The 21,490-nt window shown below is 36.0% G+C and overlaps 1 protein-coding gene across 1 annotated transcript; it reads left to right on the top strand.

Annotated features, from left to right (window-relative positions):
- The first annotated feature begins 2,322 nt into the window (after positions 1-2,322).
- LOC145105152 (uncharacterized) lies at positions 2,323-3,907 on the top strand. Its single transcript, XM_079042281.1, has 2 exons — positions 2,323-2,398; positions 2,505-3,907. The coding sequence occupies exons 1-2, from the start codon at positions 2,323-2,325 to the stop codon at positions 3,905-3,907; spliced, it is 1,479 nt and encodes a 492-aa protein (XP_078898407.1).
- Positions 3,908-21,490: the final 17,583 nt, after the last annotated feature.

Here is a 21,490-nt window from a genome sequence, read left to right on the forward strand (position 1 = left end):
AGAAAACATACCTTGATTGTCATATAGAAATAACTATGAAATCCTAATCTTCTTGAGAACTTGAGAGCAAGCGGCACAAGTGTCACGCCTTTAGTGGTTCACACCCAATACAAGCAAGAGGATGAGAGAGGAGATAGGGGAAGAAGCTTGAGAATTTCGACCATCCTTCTAGGGTTTTAGTTGGCCGAACTTCCTAAGGCTTAAGGGTTTATTTATAGTGCAAACAGAATACCCTGGACAACCCTAATTTGAATATTATATTATTAATTCAAATTTGGTAATTATCCATCTCCTTAATTATCCACATAGGAAAATCTAAAAACCCTAGATTATCCATCTAAGACCGTCCACCTCCTTCACTAGGAAGGTTCTGGAACCTCTTATTCAACTATTGAACTTAGCCCCTACACTTTTAATTAATTCTTTTAATCCCAAAATTATTTACAATTAATTTCTGATTAGATATTAATTAAATATTACTATTTCTATATTATATTCATAATATATTAACAAATCCTTTCTTTCAATTTATTAACCAAATAATAAATCAACCTCTCTCACCAAAACTCATCATGTCTAGTTGCTAGTTATGAAGGCAATCCAGCAGGATTGTGCTACTATCAATTCAATTATATATCAAATATAGTTATGGGCTTAGACACCTAATCCAATAGTAAATGCTATGATGCAACCATAGTCTTACAATCACTTTTGTTGCTACAGTCCGACTGCAATCTTTCCTACCATGATACAACCATGATCTTCTATGGTACAACCTAGCTACAATCTTCCCTACCATGATCCAAACATGATCTTCCATGCAAGTCACAAAGATAAACAAGTGTTGTGATCCAACCAATTTCTTTCATAGTGTTGTGATCTAACCACAATATACAGTCTTTCATGCAAGAGTCACAAAGGCCATCTAACAACCTATATATTATAGTGAGAAGACTCGCCTAATGCAACAAGAATAGATTAAAACCACTGAAATGGCTAATATGGATTTCCAGTTCTCTGAACATGTAAAACCATACAAACTATCTTTACTTACCTTATATTTTAAGTATTATATTATTACTTATTAATAATTCAGAAATAATTTTTATAAACTATCATTATCGTTATAGAAATTGGTTCGTGGACCGATTTACACCTCTTAAGCTTATTTCTTTTTGAATGTTTAATACTTATTATAAAAAACGTCTCTGCAGCTTTCTATAAATATTAAATAGTTGTTATAATTATTTAAAGTTCTTATAAACGAATTCCATTCCAAAATAATTAAACCTTGGACTTGAAAATTGTATATCCATTTTTGTGGGTAATAAGATATATTTTAGTCCAAGCCCAAACTCTTTGTAATCCAATGAATTGGTACGTCATTTAATTCATTTGAAGAGTGCAATTAAGTTAGCCTACTATAAATCAATTAGCCCATTGGATATCATTTACCCTAATGCAAATGTTAAGTTAAAGTCAAAATTATAATATACCTTCCATCCAAAAGGGAAGCAGCGGCATTTTTCACACAGAACCTAATTCGACGATGCTTCCTTGTTCGATATATCATCCATCTCTGGCAGTGGCTTCAGCTCCTCAAAACCTCTACCTCTCTTTCTTGTTTCCTATCCATCTCACTAGGTTTAAATTTCTAATCGAACCCGAAGAGGACCTCAACTCAGTTCCCTCTCCTTATCATTTCGATCACTGAGAAACAACAAAGTAACATCGGCTGCCAGAAAACTCTGAACATCCCGTCGGTATCATGTTCTTTTGTCGAAAATGAGTCACAACTTGCTCAATGCCATTGAATTACGTGTAGCTTCATTGATTCATATCAGAATTAGTCATCGTTGTAAAAATCTCGACTAGGTCCCGATTAATCTCTAATTAATCCCTAGGCGCTACCTGACCGATTAGAGGGCGCCTAGCAATTAATCCCTACCTACAAAATGCGTGAAATAGTAGAAAACAATGAAATTTTAACACTCTGAATAAGTTCTAACTCAATAGAAACTATTTAACGAATGATTACTGTTGTATTAATCATATTTATTAGACTAGGATATATGTATTATATTTTGAATATATTTGGAGATAAGGCATGTATATCAGGTCCTAAAATAAAGGATCTCAAATTGTATCTTATATATATCATCAACCAACACAAAAACGGCACAGAATCTTTTGATACGCTTTTATGGTATCAGAGCGCTCTCCTTGATTTACCCTAATTCTGACGCCAGTCCTCCTTCTCCCCTGTGATCGGATTTCTTCTTCTTCTTTCCTTTCAACGATCGCAACCTTCAATCAACTACTATGGATAAGCTACATCCAGCAATCACAGTGACAAACATCCACAACTTCATCCCTGTAAAACTTGAGATGGAGAACAGTCAATACTAGTCATGGGCCTGAACTTTTCAAAATCCATTGTCGAGCATTCGAGGTGCTTGACCACATCATCCCTCCCGCCACACAGCCTTCCTCTTTGAGTACAGAAAAAGCAACAGACAAAGAAGCTGACAAAGACAAAACCAAAGCAACCACTGATCAACTATGGAATCGTGTGGATGCCATTGTGTTGCAATGGATTTACAGCACGATTTCTCATGACCTTCTGCACACCATTCTTCAACCTGACTCAACAGCAGCCCGAGCTTGGGATTCTCTAGCCAACATCTTTCAGGATAACCGCAATACCCGTGCGGTCTATCTTGAACAACAATTTAACAATACCCGGCTTGACAGTTTCTCCAATATCACCTCCTACTGCCAGGCACTAAAAGTTCTCTCTAATCAGCTTGCAAACGTTGGCTCTCCCATCTCAAGTCAGCGACTGGTCTTACAAATTATCTCTGGACTCAATTCTGAATATGATGGGGTTGCCATGCTTCTCCAACAGACGGTGCCTCTACCAGACTTCTATCAGGCAAGGTCTAAACTAATATTGGAAGAGACACGCAAAGCAAATCAGCAACAACCTGCCACTGCTCTCCATACCACCACCTCTCAGATTACAGCCGCCCTTCCATCCCCCTCTGAACCATCTCCTCAACCTGATACCCCTCCCTACTCAACAGGGCGTGGCAGGGGTCAAACACGGGGCTGTGGATGCTCTGGTGGACGTGGTCGTTCCGGTGGACGTGGTCGTGGGACTCGTGGACCACATCAACCCTGGTATTATTCTCAGCAACAACAACCTCGGGGAAATACTTTTCAGCAACAGCCGATGTGCGGTTGGTCACCGCCAACATGGGCAATTCCTCCATGCCCTTATCCGAACAGTCCTCGTCCTTTAGCTCCAAGACAACAGATGGGTGGCCCAGGAATTCTAGGACCGAGACCACCCCAGTCAAACTATGCAGCGTCTGAGATCGGTTATGCTCCAACCGATATTGATCAAGCATTGCACACTATGTCGCTTAACCCACCGGACAACAATTGGTACCTTGATTCTGGCGCCACATCCCACATGACGAACACACAAGGTAATCTCTCGTCTTCTTTCAACAAGTCTCATTTAAAACATATTATTGTTGGTAATGGCTTCCAAATCCCAATCCAAGGTACTGGTCATTCCACCTTACCAACCCCTTTCCCCCCTCTTCAACTAAATAACATTCTTTATGCTCCTAACCTAATTACCAATTTACTTTCTGTCAGGCGTTTAACAATTGACAACAACATATCTATTGAGTTTGATCATTTCGGTTTTCTTGTAAAGGATTTTCAGACCCGGATACCTATAATTCGATGTAACAGCACCGGACCGCTCTACCCTCTCACTTCTCCGCTGCCATCTCAAGTCATACCTCCTTCTACTTTTGCTGCTTTGTCTCAAGATGTCTGGCATCGTCGTCTCGGACACCCGGATTTAAATTTAATTCGTTGTCTTAAATAAAACAATAGCATTAGTTGTGGAAAATTAAAACCTTCGTCTTCTTTATGTCAGTCTTGTGTTTTTGGCAAGCAAGTTAAACTTCCATTTATTGAATCTAGTTCATTTACATGTTCTGCGTTTGATATTGGTCATAGTGATTTATGGACTTCACCGATTCTAAGTTCGGGTGGTCACCGTTATTACATTTTATTTTTGGATGATTATACAAACTATCTTTGGACATTTCCAATCTCCCAAAAATCACAGGTCTTCTCTACTTTTCTATCCTTCCATGCCCTTGTTAAAACTCAATTTGAACGTACAGTTAAATGCTTACAATGTGACAATGGTACTGAGTATAATAACAACGCCTTCCATAAATTTTGCAGTCACAATGGTATGACTTTCCGCTTCTCCTGTCCCTATACTTCCCCCCATAATGGTAAGGCGGAACGCAAAATCCGCTCTATCCACAATATCATACGCACTCTCCTTACCCATTCCTTAGTACCACCTTGTTTTTGGCATCATGCCTTAGAAATGGCTACTTACATTTTGAACATTCTACCTGCCAAAACAAAGAACTTCACCACTCCAACCTATCTTCTCTACAAATGTCATCCTACTTACAATCATTTACGTACCTTTGGTTGCCTATGTTTTCCCCTTCACCCCTCCCCTACCATTCACAAACTCGCCAACCGTTCTTCCCCATGCGTTTTTCTAGGGTATCCTTCTAACCATCGGGGGTATAAATGTTTAGACCTCTCATCCAACAAAATAATAATTTCCCGTCACGTAGTCTTTGATGAAACTGTCTTTCCTTTCTCAAAACCACAACCAGCATCTTCTTCCTATCAATTCCTCCACACCGACCCTCGCCCATCTATATGGTGCTCTCAACTTCCTCCTACCACAATCACCCCCTCTCCATCTCCTATCCATAACCCAACTCCATCTCATACCACAACTACAACTCACGACAGACCCCCTACCATTCTCACCTATTCATGTCGCTCCAAACAACCAACAGTCCCTTCCCAACCTGTTGATCATCCCCTTTCACAGTCTCAACAACCCTCACAAACTGTCCCCACATCAACCGTACCACCTCCTACTCATCACCCAATGCAAACCCGAAGTCGGACCGGTACCTCCAAACCTAAAGCTCCAATGAACCTACATGCTACCACCCTTTATCCTCTTCCTAAAAATCCATCTAACGCCCTTTCAACTCCCGTTTGGAAGTCTGCCATGATAGATGAATTTAATGCTCTTGTTGAAAATAAGACGTGGGAACTTGTTCCTCGTCGACCTGATATGAATGTAATTCGATGTATGTGGATATATAAACATAAAACTAATGCTGACGGGTCCCTTGAACGCTATAAGGCCCGTCTTGTTTGTGATGGCAGGTCTCAACAGGTGGGAATTGATTGTGGTGAAACTTTTAGCCCGGTGGTAAAACTGGCTACTATTCGAACAGTCCTTAGCATTGCTGTCTCTCATTCTTGGCCGATTCACCAACTCGATGTCAAGAATGCTTTCCTTCACAGTCATTTATCTGAAACAGTGTTTATGCATCAACCGGTTGGGTTCCGAGACTCTCGTTTTCCTGATCACGTATGTCGTCTTAAACGGTCCCTCTACGGGTTAAAACAGGCACCGAGGGATTGGTACCAAAGGTTCACTGATTATGTTCTAACTTTGGGTTTCAAAAACAGTGCATCAGATCACTCTCTATTTATTTATCATCACGGTCAGGAAAAAGCTTACATACTTTTATACGTCGATGACATTATCCTTACTACATCGACCGATTCTCTTCGTGACCGGTTGATGGCTCAACTCTCTCATGAATTCGCTATGAAAGATCTCGGTTCTCTAAGTTTTTTTCTTGGGATCGTTGTCTCCAAAACAGCCTCTGGTTTGCATTTATCTCAACAAAAATATGCCTCTGAAATCTTAGAACGGGCAGGAATGTCAAATTGTAAGCCCGTAGCCACACCAGTTGATACATCGGGAAAACTAAGTGCTAATGATGATCCAGTTATTGATGACCCAACTTCTTACCGAAGCTTAGCCGGGGCACTTCAATATTTAACGTTCACGAGACCCGATCTCACATATGTCGTGCAACAAATCTGCATGTATATGCATGCACCTCGAGCGTCACATCTACATGCACTCAAGCGGATTCCACGGTATGTTCAAGGGACTATCTCATTTGGTCTCACCATTCATAAGTCTCCTGTTACTTCCCTAATAGCCTACACTGATGCCGATTGGGCCGGCTGCTCGGACACTCGACGCTCCACTTCGGGATATTGCATTTTTCTTGGAAATAATATGCTATCTTGGTCGTCTAAGCGACAAACCACTCTATCCCGATCTAGTACCGAGCCAGAGTACCGTGGTGTGGCAAATGTTGTGGCAAAATTGTGTTGGATTCGAAATTTGCTTTTGGAGCTTAATCACTCACATTCTCGCGCCTCTATTGTTTATTGTGATAATATTAGCGCAATTTATTTGACAGCCAATCCAGTCCAACATCAGCGAACGAAACACATAGAATTAGACATACATTTTGTTCGGGAGAAGGTTCAACGCGGGCAGGTTCGGGTGTATCATATACCGTCTCGTTATCAAATCGCTGATATTTTTACTAAAGGACTACCTCGGGTTTTATTTGATGACTTCCGTTCCAGTCTCAACATCTACTCACCTCCCGTTTCGACTGCGGGGGTATATTAGACTAGGATATATGTATTATATTTTGAATATATTTGGAGATAAGGCATGTATATCAGGTCCTAAAATAAAGGATCTCAAATTGTATCTTATATATATCATTAACCAATACAGAAACGGCACAGAATCTTTTGATACGCTTTTAATATTAACTAATTTTATTATGATATTAGTGGTATTTACGAACTTTGTTATGATATTAGTCATATATAATTATTTAAAATTATTTAAAATTCAACAAATTAGCAATTAATGGTCCGCGATTAATCCCCCGATTAATCTCCGCCTAGCCGATTAATCCTTTAACCCTAGACTACCGACTAGCTAACGTTGAGCGTTTTTTACAACCTTGGAATTAGTAAAATAAATCAACTCCCATAGAGTCTCTCACCCTCTCAATCTCAAACTCTCATTTGATTCTCACCAGAAAAACCTATTGAGATCTCGCCGAAGATCTCTCTCTCTCTCTCACTTTGTCTTTATCTCTCTCCTTCCACTCCCCTCCCCCCCCCCCCCCCCTCCGACGCTAAATATCACCCTCTCTACAATTATAAGAAAAGAACAAGAATGCCCGATCATGATTTGCTTTAATCAGTTAGGGAGGAGGGAGTCATTCCCTCCCAACCTAAACCCACTGCCACATCAGCTTTTCTTTTTCATTTTTCTTCATCTTTCCCAACCCACAACACACGGAAATCCTATTTTTTTCAACCCACTCAATTAAAAAAAATGCAAAACAACTAAGGTACAAGTCTTAAAACACATAGTATAAGAGAAAACGAGAGAGAGAACGTAGAGAGAGGATGAAGTGGGTTAGTGAAACCAATTAAACAACCTGTTGAAGAGGGAGTGGTACCGGCGGCCACTCTATTGCTATTAAGATTTTACCTTGATTGTTTTGTATTTTTTTTTAATTTAATGGGTTGAGCGGGTTGAAAAAGATAGGGTTTTCGTGTGTTGTGGGTTGGAAAGATAAAGAAAATGAATGGGAAAAGCTGATGTGGCAGTGAGTTAAGTGGGTTGGGAGAGAATAATTCCCTCCTCCCTTACTCCATGTTGCCATCTCATGTTGAATCTGAAATTTAATTGCCCGCAAGCTAAGGGTTATAGTCACCACCAACCCACTAGAAAAGTGTTGCCACCAATGTGCCATGTCATCTCCACTAGCATTTTACTACCAAACCACTAACCCTTTGAAATGGTCACCACTCCACAAACATTCTTCTTTATTCACGTGACCAATGAAAAAAAGTTTTTTTTTCTATTCTAACCTTCACAAAAGTAACCGTAAAAAAGATTAGCCAATCACAAGAGGCGTCTTCGTCCGTCTCTATGGCCACTCCACAGCCAACCCACCAGACTCTGAGGTGGTGTTCACTAGTGGGTTAGTGTGTCACATAAAAACTCATGCATGGGCTAATGCTCTATTCCAGATAGCCTGACGGTTGTTGTTGTCTTGTGGTGTACGTCTACGTGGATAATATATGTCCATTCACTACTTTGATAAAAATGATGGGACATTATCTAAATTCATAAATTACGAAAATACCTTTTAAATATGTGCTTGAACGTCCTAGAAGCTATTCAGAAATACTTAAAATGTATTCTATCATTTTCGTAAAAATATCACTTCATATAAAACTTATACAAATTTGACCATTTCAAAATGTTGAAAGATTTGCTTGCCCTCGTGAGAAATTGTCAACATAACTTATTAAATCATGTTATTAACCAATAAAAATAGAATTTATAACCTCTATATTAGTACATCTAAGTATTTAACTTAATTAACATTTATTATCATTATTATTATTATTATTCCAAATTCGTAAAATATGATAAATAATTAAAATAAAAAACAGAATGTTACAACTCTCCCAAACTTAAAATAATTTCTTTCTTAAAATTACTGGTCTTGACTTTTTCTTCTAACATATACCTAGTCACCAAGTTGCATCTCTGAATGGTATTATTAGGTCAATATAAAGCTCTTTACACAAAACTCGTAGTTGAAGTCGTCTGTCTCTTGCTTATTATATAAGGTAATGCTCACTATCTCATCTTAACTTGAGCTTCCCGCATGATTAAACTGTTTCTAAATCATGTCTATAAGGCAAAACTCCCATGAATCATCGTGATTTTAACTTCTAATTTTTAAATCACATCCACTCAATTAGCACTATCATCTCTCCTTTAACTTCACTAATGGACTTACTGTACTCAGCAAATAGGAATCCTCCACCTGCACCCTTACTGCATCTCATATGCCAATGTGTTGATATTGACTTGTTAATCAACTACAATACAAAATATCTACTTATAAGAACTAATCGACTTAGCTACTAAGATCCATGACATATTCTCACATTTGTCCTTTTAAATATTTTGTTACGCTACCATGTATCTAAGAACCATATACTGTTGAATTTACATTTATCCCTCCGATCTTCGTGAAAATTTTCTCCAGAATTAACACATGGAATGAGCTAAACTTGATTAGAATAACTATAATTGGCACCTCGTGCCTGAATACCACCTTTCCCGACCTAACTGGTTGCCAACCCTCCTTGAAGAAACTCACCCAGATCACCTTGAAATGGCCTTTACTAACCATCTTGTCTATTATCTCATAATCCATCTTATTACTTTAGGTTTCTGGGAAAGTTTTATAATTGCCTCTCTAGCCAAAATCCCTTACTGTGAAATAAACGTCCATCAGCTTCCTTGCTAGCAGAACTCATGCATCCTTGAATACATAGACCCATTCGACTACTCGAGTTGTACCCACGATCTACTCGAGTTGTACCCACGATATGATTGATTCATGAATTCTCTAAGACGTTTTGAGGGAATTCCGACAAATCCCTGAGGAACATAACGAGAAAACTTCGTAACCCCAAGCAGTCCAATGGTAGAATTATTTCTCCCTTCTTGTAATAGTAAGCATGAAACACTAATCCTGCACCCAATAATGTTGAAACCGAAAGTGAAATTGTCCTTTGAAAACCTAATCTGAATACTCAATTATCCCCACTTAGGGTTCGAACAACCACAGATCATCGTCCATAACATTAATGCTTTGAACTGCCCGGCCATTAATTACAATCCTTGATTCTCAGAGACTATACCTATCACAGAATCACATAGCCCTTCGAAAAGTTGACTAGCTGTTGATGAAGAATAAAATAACCAATGAGAAAAAAATGTTTTGGCAGACTAAATCCAATGATGCCACACACTACTGAACAAAGCCCACACGAAAATACACTTACCAAACTTTGAAGCCGATTGACGGATCAAGAAGTACCCATCCCTGGCCATAGATAATGATCTGTACTGGGAGCTAACCTATCTGTCAATAACTGATACCCAACCTGAGCGGTCTTAACACTTATTGACCTAATACTTTGCGTTCCTGAAATGAACTTTTGGCCATATCGAAGTCCTCTCCCATCAGCTTTCTGCTGTGAGGATAACCAATGCGTTCCTTAAGACATAGATCCTTTCCCAACTTGTTTTGCACCCCCCCCCCCCCCCAATTTGACCAATTCTTTAATTCCGTCAGATCATGAAAGACTCCAACAGATCCTCAAGAAGTGTAACAAGGAAACTTCCTAACCATAAGCACTTTAATGGTAGCCTATTTTTCCTCCACTATGCAACAACAAATCTAAACCAAAATCTCGCACACTTGAACCATGGGCTCCTTTAACTCATTGTACTGAAATAAAACAAAGTCGAACATATTGATGCTCTGTCAAGAAAAAGACCTAGTTCTCCCCCACTTAGGTTTCGAACCACCATTGACTACTGTCTGCAAACAATAAAGCCTCAGACCAGTTCAACCAAATACATACCAACCCTAAGTCTATGAATGTATAACACAACGCAGGATGATCCTTGAGATAAAGACCAGCCAAATCTCTTGTTAGCCACCATTATAAAAACCACCCATCTAGCCAACAATTTCTCATCAAGCAACTCATCGTAAGAGTCAACATGAATATAAGCAGATTCATTCTCATAGTTAGTACACATTAGAAAAAAAGAAAGTTATTGGTCCCGATTCGTTTCTCCTGATTACCAAAAATAATAACCTAAAACATGACCTAATTGATTCCAAACAAAGCAAACCTTTGATCTCATCTTTTTATAGCCTTAAAAATAATGACTCTCTTGCCCACATCTAAAATATCTCGAAGCAACCACACCATAAGAATCCTCTTGTCCATTCCCACACTTGTAGCATAAACCGCTACCATCTAGTCCAATGTTGGGTCTACATCCCAAGTACCAAATCATATGCCCGCTCTCTCTTTCCTCCAAACACGGGAAGCTAGAAGAACATAATTCGCATCGTAGAAAATGACATCCTAAGCCATCCGCTAATCACTCGATCTTAGACTACAATCCTTGATCCGTTCATCACAATCGCTTCCTTCTTGAGTCTTGCGACTCAAACTGGCACTACATCAAGCAAGGCCCTCAATACCTTATAATCAACTAACTCACACAGGTTTGCACCATTCAAACCCAAACTACCAAACCACTATGGCCAGAACAATTACCACAGTCATCCTCAACCTGCGCAACCATAACCGATTGGTCAATAAAGACCGGAACACACTGCAAATAATCATGGTAGCAACCATGCTATCCACCTTCACCCAGATGCTTAGAAACCTTTTCAACTCTTATTGAACCCCATACAGATCTTGTGCTTTCAGTAGTACAGGCCCACACTACCTTCCACCCCTATCCGTACATGTCCCAAGAATTGTTTCAAAGTTCCTAAGTTACTACACACGACCACTAGCAACCGCTCTAATCACATATACCGCACTCAGACGATACATAACACTAATTTTCCCAGATTCACTCTCTAGCATTTCTCTTACGCATGTGCTTATACTAGCACATTCTCAAATTCTTCCTAGGTCACTAGGAATTCCCACCCCACCCTGGTATCAGCCGTGGAAGAAACTTCTACCAATTTTAATTAATTATCTTACGACTACAGTTACATGTATGAAAAATTAAACAATCCTTCGACCGAAAGATCCTGCACTACAATTGTTGGACTCAAACAAGAGTTGCGCAATAGGGCCAAATCAAACATTCTAAAACTATTAAATCTTTATGACATCCAACCTAACGTATCCGCCTAATAGTTAATTAATATCAATATAGGTTTCACATATTACAAAACAAGTAGCATTCGAGCAGCCAATCCAACAGGCAACAAGGCATCATAAAGATCAGACAATTCTAACACATAATTCCTTAAACATATAACATATCAACATGTATGGGTATTCTGAGAATTACTTAATTGAGCGCTGGCTGATTGCATGCATCACATCCTTTATGACATCCAACCTAATGTATCCGCCTAATAGTTAATTAATATCAATATAGGTTTCACATATTACAAAACAAGTAGCATTCGAGCAGCCAATCCAACAGGCAACAAGGCATCATAAAGATCAGACAATTCTAACACATAATTCCTTAAACATATAACATATCAACATGTATGGGTATTCTGAGAATTACTTAATTGAGCGCTGGCTGATTGCATGCATCACATCCTTTTTTTCTAAAAACTTTTTAGAAAATGTTTTTGCAAAAAGAAAACTTTAGTCCTCAGTTTGAGTTCAGACACACTACAGAGTGCGCCCAATGTGACAACCCTAAGAAATTACTTTAGTAGTCATCATTAGGAAATAATAGGAAAATACATGTAATTGAAAGCATTGTAATATTCAATTTTTAATATAATAAGAATCAGATATGTTGTTACATTTATTTGCTAAAAATCGTCCATTAGGCTCTAAAAATTAGCGATCAAAAAGTTGTGATGTTTTCCGATTTGCTTAACATACATGGATAGTACTCGTTAATGTGATCTCAAGGATAAAAGATTTGTAAAAATCCAACTCCGAAAGAGAGAGTTATGGATTTTATAATAATAGAAATCAACCGCGTGGTTAAAATTAATTACATCGAAACGGTACTTAGAGATTGATTGAGTTTTGACTAAAAGTGAAAAAAATAAGTTTTGTAGTGCTCCTCAAGATATAAACTTTAGGAAAAAGTTTGTCGAAAACGGGATCCATATGATTAAGATATGATTTTTATAAAATCATTAATTCTTACCCCAGTTGGGCTAAAAAATGAAATTCAAAACCGGCCAAAACAACCAAAAGGAAAGTTGTAGTACCTGTTGAGATCATCACATAGATGTAGAGAGGGTCTATGTGACAACCGTCAAAATTCGAGTCAGTTCTAGATTTGACTAAACTTAGTTGCACATATGGGCACGACACATACTAGACTTAGTAACTAGAAGCTAAGTTATAACCTTCTAAAAACTTGGAAACAAGTAGTATCGAAGGATAGTGTACTTAGATTTCACATTGGTATGTGAATTCTACAACTACTTAACTGTAGAGACTATCCATATTCGGGTCACTCTTTGACTCGAACACCTTTTCATGAATCATATACACACACCATGCACTTGATCTAGTAGTAGAAATTAGGTCAAAGTCTCATACAAACTTAAGTCAAAGTTGAAGACTAGGACTAGTATACTTGATTCCTCAGTTTCGCTTGAATCTCGGAATCACTACATAGAATGCCAATAAACAGGTAAAAATAAATTACAAATATTATTTCTAACTTCAATAAGAGTTATAAAACTCTAAAATAGTTTGAAGTCTCAAAATTTAATTAATTTTGATATCCAAAGACTTACAAACTCCTCAAAACCCTAAAAAGCCCTAAAAACACATATTTATAAACTTTAACCTTAAAAATTCTATAAAAATAATTATGAAATTTATAATATTATCTTATAATAATTAAAATTATGAAAATGCATTCAAGGAAAATAAAATTTAAAGTATCAACATTTATTCCTAATTATCAGGTTAAATCAATAATTTTATAAAACAAATCATGGCTTAATGCATTATTTATATAAAAAAAATGGGAAAATTTATAAAAATTGAGGGAAATTTATATAAAATAAATGGAAGAGATGGGGGTCTCTCTCCTCATTGAAAATTTGGATCTGTCACCCCATATATCTCCTCTTCCCAACACAAAATCATTTTTCTTCTCTCTCACACTCCATTTTCCCTCATTCTCTCTCATTTCTCTCTCACACTGTCACACACATTTTCTCTCTTCCTCCCTCTAAGAACCACGAAATTTTCCAGCAAACAAACTCAAGAATACTCCTCAAACTCGAAATCTTCATCATATTGTGGTGTTCTTGAAGGTAAAATCGATTTCTACTTCACCATTCCTTTAAGTTTTACTTCTTTTTCATGGATTTTCTCCATCTTCTACTCCATTCTATTGTAAAATCATGAACAGTTGCACCTACTCACGGTTTTGATGATGATGGTAGTAGGATTTCATCCAAAAACAACATGCATGTTGTAGATGGTGAAGTCTCATGACCTAAACCTAAGTCAAAATCAAGGAAATGCACTTTTCTACATGTTTTGGTGGAAAAACACCACATGCATCCAAAGTTTTTTTTCAAAAACGAATTTTGAACATTTCAAACTCATGAATAGTCTTCAAACCAACATGCATATGATGATCTTCAAGCTTAGATGCTAGATGATCAAAGTTTGTTGTTAAAAGCTTTCAAATATGTTCATAAAGGATTTATTCTCAAATAAATACCTAAAATTCTTTTCTGATCAAATCCGATATTTGCAAAATCCCAATAATAAATAAGATGATCTGTAAATTTTCAGAAAATAATTCATTTTTCTCGAATTATTATAATTATTGCAATAAAATAGGGCAATAAATCATATAAAATACTTTATGAGGTCTATAAATCCTAGATAAATTCTTGGATGACCCCTATGGTACATAATGACCTCTCATTAAGTTTCATCAATTTTTGTTACTGTTTATTGTGGTTTTGAATTTTCTTTTTGTTTAGAACCAATAAATAATAAAACTACTTTAGAGAATGTGAAAAGGGTATCTAATACTTTTCGCAGCTCCTACCCTATGTGGAAGACTCTGAAAAATATTTTCGTAATTTTTCATAATGCATTCCTATTTTTCCCCGATTTTGGTATTTATAATGGACTAAAAACAGGAAAAATAGCTCTACTCATCAAAAACTCATGAAAATTTACCAGAAGACCTTATAATATATTATAACTCTAAATACAAATTTGGATGATTTTTCTATTCAGTATGCTATTTTTCTTCTACTTTCTAAGATTAAATACACTTAAATCCACAAAATCGGATTCTAGTAGATAAAAATCACCATTGGTATTTTTCCCGGATTATCTACACTGTAAATGAAGTTTACAAAAAATTTTGTAATTTAATTTAACTGTTTGATAATTATTCACCAATTAATGATTATTCAAGAGAATAAAACAAAGAAAAATAGCAAAACTAACTGACAAATATCTTTTATATTTTTCACAGCTTCTATATGTATAATAACAGTGTTACAAAAATTTTGGGCAATTTTGGAAACTGTCTTCTATTTATCCCCATTTTTTATAGATTAAATGCACAAAAATCATAAAATTGGGTTAAACAGTTTAGAAATCCATTTTTATATTTTTCCCAGATTAAGTATGCATAATGGCAGTATTATGAAAAGTTTGGGGAATTTTCTTAACTGATTGCTATTTTTCATGAATTTTTATATATTTAGAGAATTAAATATAAGCAAAATGGTTATATATATCTAAAATCCATGAAAATTTATTTGGAAGTCTTTCAATGCAGTTAGAACCAAAATCTGAAGTTTGGTAATTTTTATTAACTGTTTAGTATTTTTCATGATTTTATGGTTATTCAAGAAATTAAAATGGTGAAAAATAGCTAGAAATGCGAGACAAATTATCTTAACATCCTTGCCTTCAGTTGAAACTAAAATACAAAGTTTGGGAAATTTTAGAACTAAATTGATTTAGTTTTTAAATATTTAATCATTGGAACACATCTAAAAATGTTAAATATTAGCATTTCAATAATGAGAATTTTCCACTTAAATTGTTATATAACAACTGATTCATTAAAATTTAATTTTTACAGAAAACAAATGTTTGTAACTTATCAATATTAAATTTTTACACAATATTGGCATAATTCTATTGTAGTAGTACGTATACTAGTGTTAGATTTCGATTAGAGACTCACTAGCGAATACCATTATTGTAGAAATCGGTAATGGTACAAGTGGAACGTAGTTCAAGGCACCATTTGCATCATCTCAATGCATATTGTGAGTATTCACGACTCCCCCTATTTTCGGTTTTTATGTTTTGGGGTGGAAAAACATGTCCGAAAAATTGTTTATTGTTCGTTGTATTTAAATTGATTTGTATGAAACTTGATTGCTATATTTTGCTATGTATGTCTATGCAACACGAAACATGAGTCCTTATCGTCTTAAGTCTCTTCCCTTATACTTTAATCCAACCATTAACTCTTTGAGCCAATGGTCATTATGGATAGCGCTATTAGGAATTGACAACTCCTCACTCGCCCGATTGCTGGAGTGCATGATACCATATAATCTATGCAACGATAAGCATAGATCTTGATAGAGCATCAGTCATAGGCTTGGTTGGGAACTCATTGTTTGCTCATACACATACAAACTCGTTACTTATTATAGCAATAAACTTTGTACCTAATTATAACAACGAACTTTTGTTACTAGATACTTATTTACTTGTTTTAACAACGAACTTGGTTGCTCCTTATAGTAACAAACTTGTTTGCTCCTTGTAGCAATGAAACTTGTTTACTCATTTTAGTAACAAACTTTATTTCCCGTAAGGATATGAACGTTGTATCTCTTTTGGGCAACATACTTTATTTCTCATGATGACAACGAACTTTGTTTATACAAACTTATTTACTCATTTTAGCAATATATTTTTATCTATGGAAAGTTATATCAAAACTTTGATTTTGATTCATGAAACCAATATTATTTTTAACTTGTGAACTCACCAACTATTTCGGTAGTTGACCGCTCATTTTACATGCTTTTTCAGGAATCATCGAGTAAGTGGCACTTAGGGACACATCACTTTTAAGAGCATTCACATGTGTTGTATTTCAATTTTCATTGTAATTTCTTTTAAAAGTTGTTCAAACCCATTGTAAATTTGTAATGATTTTAATACTATGGTTAGTGTTGTCTTTTAACTTTTGCTATGAAACCCTTCATACTGCCACGCCTCGTGTTTCCGCTTTAGCGGGGTGTGACAGAATATGGTATCATAGCAGAAGGTTATAGATAATACCGGTTTTCCTTTGGAGAACCACAACTATAGCCAAAAATTTTCAAAACGTTTTTAAAATACAGAACATACTACTAGTATAACTAATTCGAGTACACATTATTGGACTTTAATTAAGTATAGCCTGACCAACTATGCTTAATTAAGGAAATTTAATGCGAGTCTGGAAACGGTTATAGTAGAATTATGTTCAAAATGATTTTCAACTTGAACTTTTGAAAAACAAAATTTTTCGATGTGCGTACGGGCATTACATATTATAGGCATTCATCTAGGTACACTTAGAAACTAAGTGCACATTTACCACAATGTCTTATTTAAAAATATTCTTATCCCTTATCAAGTGCTAGGTTAACCACTTAGGTTATATCACTAGCCACTCTAGGAGCAATGCACTTAGTACTGAGAATGGGTATTCATCGGTAGCTATTGACTTTACATGTAAGGTTAGTAGCTAGATATACACTAGTAATAATCTTAAATCGAAACTGTTGGGTTTTGAGCATTCTAACACTCCTAAGGAGTACATCCAACCCTAAATACCTTGGATCTATGCTTTCTCTATTATACATGCAAACTTGAATATTCCAAGGTATTACCCTAACTAGCATATAATCATATGTTACTTGCATAATAAAACTAGATAGAATTACATACCTTTTCTTGTGGTTGATTCCTTGCAACTTTAAGAGCCTAGTGCCCCAAGTGTGACACCTCAAATGGTTCACACAACATCATGAACATATGGAATAACCATGAGAACAGATACTTGACTCTTAGAAATCAGCTTGTCCTCTTGTGTATGCACTAGTGCCAATTTCACCAACCAATGGGGTCTTTATATAGTGTGGCTATTAGTGTTACACCATGTAACTCATGACTTTACCCATTCCTTATGCTCCATGGGTTTTAACCTCCATGGAGTATCCATGGTCACCACATGGGTTAAACCCAACATAAGGAATCATGGATCATAAGCCCACATATATAAGAATGAATGATTTACACAATCAATCCCCATATATTTAATTAGTCTCTTTTGATCACTAAATTAATTCCAAATTAATTCTTGATCAATACTAGTTAAATAATATGATTTCATATTAATATATTAGAACTTATAATATATTAATATGTCACAAATATCCTCTTCTCACAAAAGGTCTATCCAAATGTCCCGATGCCATGCAACCCAAATGGACCATACCGGGTCGGGTCAAGTATATACCAATTATAGTTATGGACTTAGACACTAATCCAACAATCTCCCACTTGGATAAGTCTAATAACTATTATTTCAAGTACAACTCCAACTTGACCAGCAATCGTAGCTCTTAAATGCTGCTGTCGAACTCTGAACAAATGAATGACGCGTCCATTAGATAAGTGATCATATATTCCTCCATTCTAGATATCATATGGACTGAGACATGGATTATAATCATTCTCTCTGTCCATTTTTTGTTTCCTGATTTTCGATTTATGACGACCGACTAATTGAACAAATCAAATCAGTCCAGGCTTGGCCAAGCACTTAGGGTGTCATCACTAAATCATCAAGGGGCCCACAGATATCGCTTTTATCCCTTTAAGGGTAAAAGGAATGGATAAACTTTGACTCATATGCTTGTACTAACTACTTGTTGAATCATACACAAAGACACGTTTTATAACATCGAGTTACCAATGCGTTTTCGTGCAATCAATGTATAACCAGGTCATAGTCAACAACTCATATCTCTAGGTTTGAAGAATATAAGATATTATCGTCTCATGATTCACTCGTGATAAAATCCATGAAGTGATTCAAATGAGCATGGGTTTAATCCAATACTCATAACTTAAGAGCACTCATGAATGTTGCAGCAACTCTTGCTATGTTCACTACCTTGGACATCTACAAACCAGCTTCATGACAGTCTTGATTCATATCTACTTCCAACATATGACCGACTGTGGATGGTTTGAATAACTTAGTCATTCAGTAAGAATGACCTAGTTATTCTGGAAGTCAAAAGATGTAAAGTGAAACACAAGAATAATACTAATCCTATATGGCCCCAACACTTTGAGTGTACATAAAAACACCTTTTATCTAAGCACCATATTGATTACTCATTATTCATTGTATAATGTTTCGATTTATCAACTAAATACTTGAATAAAAACAACAGTCATGCCATGCTCCAAGCATGCACACTATGTTTGTCTAAACAATAGTTACGCCATACTCCAAGTATGCACACTATGTTTGTCTTATGATCCTTACTTTGTGAAACATATCAATTGACAATATTTTCAATGATGCTCATTTCACAATCCCAATCCTTATTGTAAATGTAAGAATACCAAACTCTTGTCATTTACTATAATCTATTAGATTCTAAACTTAAATGCAATGATCCCCTTTCAATGAATATGCACACAAGTCACAAATACTTGGCAACAGACATTACAAAGTATTCCAACGGAGAGCAATTCCATGGAAACGAAGTCTCACATTCAAAGTACATTCCTTTGAATATCCTTCTTGCATTAAGTTTTCTAATCTTACACATATTTAAAGGATATCTTCCTCCTATGGAAACATTTCCATATGCCCATTTTGACTATCACTTGTGAACAAGAGTTGCTCTTTTCAGATTATGTCAATATGACTCTTTCTAAAGTTTAACACTATACTTCCAACTGTCCATGAGCAACCAATCTTTGGTAAACTTTAGATTGTCCTCGACAATTGCTTAATCATTTTAGTCATATCCACTTCTAATCCTTTTCCCTCTTAATGCCCCAGGCATTTGAAAAATTTGGAATGGATGAATATTATAGCACATGTAATCGATCATATACTCGAAGCATATGGGACCCGATTCATGCTATAAAAAATTTTATTTGCCATGTTCTCAAAATTCGAACTATGAAGAGGGATGCCGTAATCATAATCGAATTTTGAGAATGCAACATATATAGAATTTCCTTATGTTGAACCATTCCAACATAACATTCATCTATATCCTTGACTAAAGTTGATTAAAATCTCAATCTAAGCTTTTAGAATTGGAATGAAGTATAAATCCTCTCCCTTAATTATAGCAAAACAACTTTTCAAAGCGAATTGAACATTTTGTTTTCTATAATTAACATTGCTAACTTGCAACACTAACCATAATAATCATGCTCCCACTAGCACAATGATTATTATCTTACTAGCACAACACTTATGCTCCCACTAGCTTTGACATGTACTCAGAAATCAACTGGACTTCTAGAAATCAGTACTTTATTGACTTTCTTGCCAAAGTTCAGATTTCTGATACAAGATTGCTTTGATAAGACTTTATCAAAATCATACACCTTTCCTTAGATAGCTCACATATTTGTCTAGACCTTTTGCCATTCTCACTAGTTAGTGTGTCGGTTAACCACACACGCTCCACTAACGACATAAGAATGCAAATATCACAATTGCTATCTACTTAAAATCTACTTAGTGAAAGCGTTTCCTCACCATAATTTTCATGAATCGGAGAGCAACCTTATGACACTTACATTTTTATGGTGTATGTATTCCTATCCATGTGAATTTGTCAAAAACATAATCACAAGACAGGGTTAGTGACAAACCCAAACTCATATGGACTGAACTTGTTCAATGTTAATTTCTTGCCACTTGGCAGCTCAAGGGCCTACCATTGCTTCCACATTGTTATGCAAACAATTGAGAACTCATAGAACTCACAAGCATAATCAACTTTAACTGGAATAGGCACAGAAATAAGAGTATGTCAACACGATAGGTTACAAACCTCAAGTCGTGGGCTAGTGATTAACAATACTCTTGATTAGTTCTTGAAACCATCTCAAGATTTTTAAAGACTCCTACTGACCTCTTGAGATATAAGATTCTCTTGTCAAGAACCATTCCTTGACAAAAAAAATATTCAAGAGTTAGTGCAGATTCTTATCAAGTTAAACACTTCATACAATTGGTCTTAGTTGGTCTTTGTTTTATCCAAAATACCACAACTAATCAACTTCAAATGTACATGAATAGGAAACATCTTACTCTACATTTGACAAGTGTTATAAACTATCTAAAGATTATGTCACTCAAGTTACAATCTTAGAGTATGACTCTAAGACTTGATTTTTGGAACGAAGTATGATTTATCTTTTGATTTAACCATCTCAAAAATTAATGATTCCTCTCCTTAGCCAAACAAATGCACTAAGGTGTCTTTAGAGGATCAATTGTGATATGGTTTTATAATCACTAAGATAATCATAAAACAAGATACTCAAGTACTCTCCCATCTCTTCAAATTGGAGAAACGTTTATCTTTCTGCCTAATTTGATTCTTCTTATCCGTCCTGCCATACATTGAAACTTTTCCAATGTTTCAGAATTACACTTAAACTTGTAAGTATAACCATATTTACTAAACTTTAGTAAATCATGACGAATAATCTTATCGACCTTTGTGGTGGACCTGACCAGCGCACAACCTAGTGTACCCGATCCTTCAGTCCTTCACTT

The sequence above is a fragment of the Lactuca virosa genome, chromosome 4, assembly GCF_052849685.1.
Source record: "Lactuca virosa cultivar CGN04683 chromosome 4, Lactuca_virosa_CGN04683_v6, whole genome shotgun sequence".
In the NCBI taxonomy this organism is placed as follows: domain Eukaryota; kingdom Viridiplantae; phylum Streptophyta; class Magnoliopsida; order Asterales; family Asteraceae; genus Lactuca; species Lactuca virosa.